At 40.9% G+C, this 8264-nt stretch overlaps 1 protein-coding gene across 1 annotated transcript; it reads left to right on the top strand.

Annotated features, from left to right (window-relative positions):
- Nucleotides 1-784: 784 nt before the first annotated feature.
- On the top strand, nucleotides 785-7405 carry flad1 (flavin adenine dinucleotide synthetase 1). The gene is made up of 11 exons (XM_033981254.2): nucleotides 785-881; nucleotides 1174-1253; nucleotides 1749-1914; nucleotides 2473-2850; nucleotides 3421-3534; nucleotides 3864-4131; nucleotides 4901-5048; nucleotides 5141-5239; nucleotides 5778-5967; nucleotides 6969-7042; nucleotides 7135-7405. The coding sequence occupies exons 2-11, from the start codon at nucleotides 1246-1248 to the stop codon at nucleotides 7268-7270; spliced, it is 1581 nt and encodes a 526-aa protein (XP_033837145.1). The 5' UTR covers nucleotides 785-881; nucleotides 1174-1245; the 3' UTR covers nucleotides 7271-7405.
- The last annotated feature ends 859 nt before the right edge of the window (nucleotides 7406-8264 follow it).

Genomic DNA, 8264 nt, shown 5'->3' on the forward strand with positions numbered 1-8264 from the left:
ACTGTGCGCTTCTGTGTGCGGAAAAGTGCTCCTCCTTTGCACCTGGCCTTTTCACAGCGCACTCTCCAAGTAAAAGTTGGCTCTAAGAGGCTTAAGTTTGTAACCACATTGTCTAATCCACCCACAAGTAGGTGCCTATACATTACATGTGGCCTCCTGGAAAAAGCGCAGCATGTGAGCATAGTGCTGGCTGATACTGCTCCAACCCTCCAAAAAACACATTTACTTTTAATATTTAGTTTTTAGCATCTATCGCACTTTAGGTTTTACTATGTAAGTATGTTATAACAGGACAATGAAGATTATTTTACACTTAAACCCACCTAAATATGCTTATTAATGAGACCTAATGCATGGCTGTGTTTACTTGGTGTGTATTAAAATAACTTCTCAGAGGTGACCGTCTGATTCAGAGAAAAGGCTCTTCAGCAGCAGGACAATATTTTCTACTTTATAATACGCCACCCAAAGGCAGTTTAGAGAATAACAGCTCAGATCTGCTGTGACCTGAAGTCATCCGACCAGTAGGGGGCAGCCGAGTGTCTGTCTCCATAAGAAAATACACTGCTGTGGTTCATGAAAAGACTCCATGACACAGACTTTTTACTAACTGCAAACTGCACCGTGACAGTGTTTTATTCACCCTGAGATATCTGCCGCACATTGTAAAGAAATAATCTAAAGTATAAAGTACAAGTCGTAGTTTCTTAACTTCCGCATTAAAAAATCTCCTCGTTGATGATTGGCTAATACACGGCTCACATGTCGATTCTCGATTCTGATTGGTCGTTGTGGATGTCTTGTGAAAGACTCACAGCTCCATGGGTAACAACAACCGATGAGAAGGATATGTAACTGCAAACGATGACATGACGATCAGAGTGAGTGCTTTTAATGCAGCATCTGGGACTTTTAGTAACACAGTAAACACATAGGTTAACTAGCAGAGACACTGTACTGTTGTTACACGCCAGGTGGGCATGAAAGCTCCAATGTCATGGCTACTACTACAGGGCTTGAATTACGTGTTTATAAACTGCTGTAAAGACTAAAAGTGCATGCAATAAAGCTTTGGTATTAATCCACGTTTTAGATTTGCGATATTATTCCCACATTGCTAAAGTAACAATGATCATACTATGAATCTGACACTCGGATGTGTTTCTGTCACAGGAGGGCACGTCCTAAGATGATCCCGGGGCGCACTTTGGCACTGCGTATTTGGACACACCACATGGGATCTTAATGTTAATGTAAGAAGAAAAACGCATATGCACACTTTACTGCAATACGTCTGCTTTGATTAGTGATTTAAATATCGTATATATCATAAAATACCTTCAAAGCTGCAAAAAACTTCAAGTGATAGTTGATTTTTGTGCCATTCCTGAGCATTAACACATTTATGATAGAATACAAAAGGTTGTTTCTCTCAGTAGAGTATGGGTAGTTGACTAAAAATTACCCTGTATGTAGAAAATTGTGCTCCACTACCAGGGGGCGAGGTGCTGGCTAAAACTATCCATGAAGAGATCATATTTTTGACCCAAGTGCACACAGGAATTCAGGTAAAAATCACCAGAGAAGCATTATATGCACAAAAACCCCACAATTAATTCCCGTAAGTTCATGCCTTTTCTGTGGCACATATAGGCTAAATCTTTATAATCACAATAAATATTTGATCATATACAGAGCTTCAGCAAACATGAATCAGATTTTGCATGAGTGTGTTCTTTGTTTCGTAGTGTGGGTATTCACCGGTTGAGTCGAGCAGTGGTGCGTGTGAGGAGACTGGCAGCTCATCTCTGCAGCACAACCATGGCAACAACAACAGACAGCCCTCCCTCTCCTGTGGTCAATGGGGACACACCCACTGCAGCCATCGTCATCATTGGCGACGAAATCCTCAAGGTAACGCAGACTTTTGTGTAAATTTGATCCTTGAATGTTTTGGGGTGAATGTTGCATCAATTTTTTTTTTTTTTTATGTAGGCTACTTGTCAGGCAATAACCTTCGACTTAAAATGAAAATACTAACATATATATTTCCAGCCTATTGATTTGCATATTATTCACTTGATTGTGTCAAACTGAACAAAGATCTTGCCTTTAGATACTATACTAAGAGTTCACAGTTTAGTCCCTAAGCAGACTTGGATTGGACATTATAGTTCTATATATAGAAATCTGTTTTTGTACATGAATATTTAATGGGGACCTTTGACTTTTTTTTTACCAGTTGTCAAATTGGGAAATCCATCAATATTAGAACAACATTGTTTAGATAGGGGTTCATATAAGTTAAGGTTTTGCATATGGTTAGTGATGGTCTGCAATGTGTCTATGTAGTACTCCCAGAAAGTATGCAAACCCAACATGTGTGCAAGTGTAAACACAGCCTAAATCTGTTCCAGTCAGATAAATATAAATCATACTGTGAAGTTTATTCTGGTCTTGTTTTTTTCCCAGGGCCATACTGTGGACACCAACAGTGCCTTTCTAACACGAAGACTGCGTAAACTCGGTGTGTCTGTGCAGCGTATATCAGTCATACCAGACGTCCAGGAGGTGATTTCGAGTGAAGTGTCCCTCCTTTCACCTCAGTACACCCACATCATCACTTCAGGAGGCATCGGTCCCACTCACGATGATGTCACCTTTGAAAGCATCGCCAAAGCGTTTAAGGAGGATCTGCACCCACACCCTGAGCTCAGCCAGCTGGTCAAGGAGTTTTTTGGAACTGTAGATAAAGAAAGTGCTGCTATGAAGCTGGCCATGGTGCCTCAATCAGCTAAACTCAACTATGGCACTGACCCTCAAACGGGAAAACGTCTCCGCTATCCACTTGTAAGTTTACCCAACAAATCAGTCATGTTTTTGTGAACGTTATCAGTTTAGGCAAGGCGAGTTTATTTGTATAGCACAATTCGTACACAAAGTAATTCAAAGTGCTTTACAGAATAAGAAGGACATTAAAATCACACACAGTTTACTATAAAATACTTAAGGCTAATTATTCGTGTAGCATACATTGTCATTGCTACATCATGATAAAGTGGCATTATTAAAAAGTTCTCAGTGTCCCCACCATCGCTTTTTGTTTCTCTTTCAATCAACTCCATATGTCTGCATAAGGTCCATAGTTCACACACACAATCAAACCTCATTGCGAAGAATAACTAATATACCATTATAAAACATTTATGCACAATGTGGAAACAGGGTTCTTTGTAAATTCTTATTGAGCTGTCGACACTGTATCCCACAAATACAGTTTATTAAAAATACAAGTACATATATAAGTGTGTCTATAAACTGTTACTCCTAAACTGCAGTCTACTTAATATAATACATTTACTCCTAATGTTCTCTTTCTGAAAAACACATTTTGAAGTAACAAGCGCCCTTTCCTCTTAGGTCAGTGTTCATAATGTGTACATATTCCCTGGGATCCCGTCTCTGTTGGAGAGAGCTTTTAATGGACTGGAGCACCTTTTTGCCAGTTCTGGGACCACGTTTCACACTCGAGAGGTAAAACAACCATATTGATTTTTATAATAATGATGGGTTTAAGGGTGCAGTATGTGACTTTTCTGATGGATGCCTTGCCACCTGCCGGTCTCCATGGAGATGTTATTGGAACCGTCCACAGTATGACAGATGGCATGACAGATCATTATATTGCTCAGAAACATCTTATACATTTTTACTGTGAGCGTGATTACCTCTCAACAGATCTAACTTGCAATTTGAAGTAATGTCATAGTGTGAACTTTACAGGCAAAACAATAACATTTGTGTAGTTTAAGGTTACGTAGTTCACCTTAAACTTAAGTTTGATGTGCTAACTTTTCTTGCAGATATTTGTAGATGCCGATGAAGCAGAGATTGCCCCTGTCTTGACCAAACTTCAGGCAGACTGGGGTCGTAGGGTGGCTCTAGGATCTTACCCAGACTGGCTCAGTAACTACCACAGAGTGCGGCTGGTCGTGGACTCAAACAGCACTGAGGAGGTGGAGAGGGCTCGGACACAGCTGCTCGATGCTCTGCCTGAGGGGAGCGTGGTGCCCCTGGTTACTGACCCGGTATCGCTCGCCACAGCTGAGGTGTACTCTCTCGCTAACAGTGGTAAGGGCATAGACAAAAACTATTGGCGAATGGAGAACAGTGATTTTCTTTGTGCTAAAGTAGCTATATTTTGGTTTATTGAAACATTTGCATTGTTGCCTTAGAAAAAAAAATGAAAAATGTACCGGTAATCTTTTGTATGCTCCAACCTATTACATGCAATCCTTGAATAAAAAGCAAAAATATTCAAATAGAATAAATTGCCCTCAAAGCATTGAAAAGCTTGTTGAAAATAAATAGTTCTTGACTGTCTTATCGCAACATTGTACTAAGTTGCAGTACACTGGTCATCTGAGAGTTTGGTCTGAAAAACCTATCAGTTTTTCCTCAGTCTCGCTGCAGCCCCGATGAGTCAAGAACACAGTTTTATTTATGTAGTTTCGAGATGCTGAAGTACAGACCCAGAATACCCCTTCCAGTTCTGATATAAAGAATGGAAAAGATTAAGAAGAAATAGCTCTAAAACTAAAACAAACAACATTTCAACTATGCCTCCTTCATAACAGTTGGCTTGGATTGGTAGTCCGACTTGGAGTGCAACAACCATTATTAATTTGTTCACTGCCTGTACCTCTTTGGGCCACGACTGCTCTGATGCACATCGATGGAAACGTATAGCTGCCAATCTGCACACACCACAATCTTGTATATTGGAGGGGTGTAGTGTCTTGCTCAATGACACAAAAACACTGCCACATGAACGTTTGTCTGTCTCATTGCTGACACTCTATCACTCTCCGATTGATTTGATAGATTGATATTTTTACAGGTACAGCTTTGGGCGACAGAGTGATGTCTGCTTTAAAAACCATTGAGTCTGCGCTGGATCAGTATTCAACAGAGGAGCTCTGTGTGGGCTTCAATGGAGGCAAAGACTGCACCGCGCTGCTACATCTCTACTACGCTGCGCTCAAACGGTAACAGCCAATATGCTAACAGACAATACTAACAAACAGATATTAACCCAAATGTGATGGTGTGCTAGCCATTTGCCTTTCATATGCTGCAGGCGCTACTCAGACAGCAAGGACAAAGTGAAGGCTCTGTACATTCGCATTGTTTCCCCATTCCCTGAAATGGAGAGGTTTCTTCAGGACACAATCAAACGGTAAGCTCCAATATAAAGCGCTATGCCAGGGTTCTCAACTTTGTGGTCCACCTCATCACCTCTTCTACCTTTATACGAAATGGAACTTACAATGTAATTTTACCTTCAATATTACCATGAATTTTTATTTGGTATATAGCGAAATGTTGCCTTGGTGTTGTTTGCATGGCTTTATAGTGGAAATTGCAGATTTGTTAGTTGTTTTACAAAATAATCTAATTGTTTATGACTGGAACTTGTCTGTTGCCCCCCCCCCCCCAGTGTCGTGACAATATTGTGCTTTTCTGTCTTGTATAGACCACAGTTTGCAAAACATTACAAATATGTATGATAGAAAAAATAATTTTCCCCTCCTATAAGTTAACTTTGGCGAAATAGTTTAAAATATTGGGTTCAGTTACTACACAAATGTTTCCATAATTGAGCAGTATCAGTTTGAGACCCCTGTTCTATAAAAATATATTTACGCTGCATCTCTCTTACCAGTTTACCACATATATTTGCACGTGTATTCACTGAGTCTAACGGCTGATTGCAGATATGACCTGGAGGTGTTCTCAGTGGAGGGCAGTATTCGTCAGGCCCTCAGTGACGTGCAGGAGAGGAGACCGGAGCTGAAGGCCGTTCTGATGGGGACCAGGAGGAGTGACCCCTACTCTCTCACCCTCACACCCATGTGCCCCACTGACCCGGGCTGGCCCACCTACATGAGGGTCAACCCATTACTGGTAACACAAATCATACGTGTCTTGGTAGTTGGCTTAGTTTTATAAGTGTTATGCTGTGTGTGAGTGAGGGATTGGTGATGGTTGGAGAAACTGTTGGAGCAGATCAGCCTCATCCTTGTTAGTTAGTCTCAGGGCAGATGTGGCTCTAGTGGTAGTTTTATAAAGTTAAGTTACATTGAGTGTCCAAAGAAGTGCTGTATAGGACTGACGCATCATCAGCAGCAGCAAATGTAACATAGTGTCTCTAAATATGAGCTTTAGGTTTAGGGAATGTCAGTGAAGTGATGTTTTATGAGACAAGAACTGTGCTGCCAATGTTGAGATCCTCTTTGTGATCAGTATGAAGATTAGGAAAGGGTATAATAATATTCATAATAATACATTTAAAAATCATATCATAATAACCATAAGCATAAAAATCATAACAATCATAATCACCATAATAATTAAACATTTATGTATTATTTTCATGACACTCAGAGACGCTTGACACAATTCAAGATAGAAAAAACACAAATGAAAGAAACATATAAAAAAGGAGATGTAGTTATTTGAAGGCAGATTTGAACAGGTGAGTTTTCAGGGCTTTTTTGAAGATGGTGAGTGTGGATGAGTCTCTGATGTGTTTGGACAGGGAGTTCCTTCAGCGTTCATCTTTTTTTCTAGATTAGATTCGATTCGATTCAGTGTCCAGATAAATTCAGAAATCAGACCTGCTCAGATAAGGTTGTAGGTCAAACGCACAAAAGATCTAATTTGCCCCTTCTCTCTTTGATATTCCTAAGTCTGAAAACTCAACATCATGATAGTGTCACTTTTACACATGCATAGTACTATTTTTTCGAATTAATTTGTTTACTGAGGTTGCATGATCCTTATGAGCACGTGAGGAGATTTGCTGTAACATATTACAAGGAAAATAAAGCAGTAAAGATTATATTTAATCACAGTGGCTATTACTAACTGATACTACTTCCACTACTTTGTCTGTTTACCCACAGGACTGGACGTACCATGACATCTGGGCTTTTCTTCGGACATTATACGTGCCATACTGTATCCTCTACGACAAAGGGTAAGTTGGAGTAAATAGTTCAGTCGTGATGAAACAAAAGTGAGCAAAGTCAAGCTGGCATTTCATTCTTTACCCTCTGTTTTGTCCGGCAGGTACACTTCACTGGGCAGTATGGACAACACTTACCGTAACCCGGCCCTGCAGACAGTGGACAGTCGTGGCGTGACCCGGTACAAACCCGCCTACCTCCTGGAAAATGAAGAAGAGGAGAGGAACTCGCGTGCCTGATTTCGTCGTATTCGAGTAGATTTACATGTTTTAGTTAAGCCGTGTTTTAATGATAGAGTTAAAGAAAAATGACTGCACCAACACGTTCTTTTGTAAATTTAAATAAAAACACGAGTTGAAATCAACTTTCGTCACAATTGTCAAGTTTAAGATGTGTGATTTGGGAAGTGAACGCCCTATTCATTACATTCAGTTTAAAATACATGGCTATTGGAGGAAAAAGTTCTTTCTTATGACAACTTTGAGGGAAAAGTTTCATAATAGGCCTGAATAATACATTTGTAGTTGCCTCTTTGGATTTGGCACCTTAAGACACAGAAAAAAGCACTTCCCTCTGGTGTAATTCTCTTTGTGGACCTCACGGGCGCGTTGTTCTCACGTTTTCCATTTAGTGCTGGTGATTACAATAAATTACCTCCTCTGTTTCCAGACATGATTGAATCCAGGCGCATCGACTGCCTCTCCCTCTCCTCCCGCGTGGAGATTAGTGAGCGTCGCGCTGCTGGATCGATACGGGCCGATCTAATAAAGCGGGTCACTTACGGGACCACCGCGGGGCTGCACACACTGTTACACCGACAATTACCGTCTCCAGCCCGGGCCCACTGTCCGGGTGCGTGCGCCTCGCCTGATTGATTAATAATAACAGTAATAAAGGAGGCAGTAAACACACGACTCTTAATCAGAGCCACATTTTATGGGAGCATCACAGACTTGACAGATATTACGGGGTTTGGCGGAGAATTACACCAACTAAAGTGAAATCCGCATGAACTGAGACAAACTGACTCCGGTCATGCCTGGATCATGAGGAGAAGAGGCTGAAACGTGCCTCTTTCACTCAGTAGAAGCTGGATTTAGACCAAGACTATGGAAATGCTCCAGACAGGGCCAGTCCCAGCTTTCAGAGGGCCCTAAGCTGAATTTGTCTCTGGGGCCCCCGGTAGCAGTGACTCACATTTGACAACATTATGACTCTGTTCTGATCACCTTG

Source organism: Periophthalmus magnuspinnatus, chromosome 16, assembly GCF_009829125.3.
Source record: "Periophthalmus magnuspinnatus isolate fPerMag1 chromosome 16, fPerMag1.2.pri, whole genome shotgun sequence".
NCBI lineage: Eukaryota > Metazoa > Chordata > Actinopteri > Gobiiformes > Gobiidae > Periophthalmus > Periophthalmus magnuspinnatus.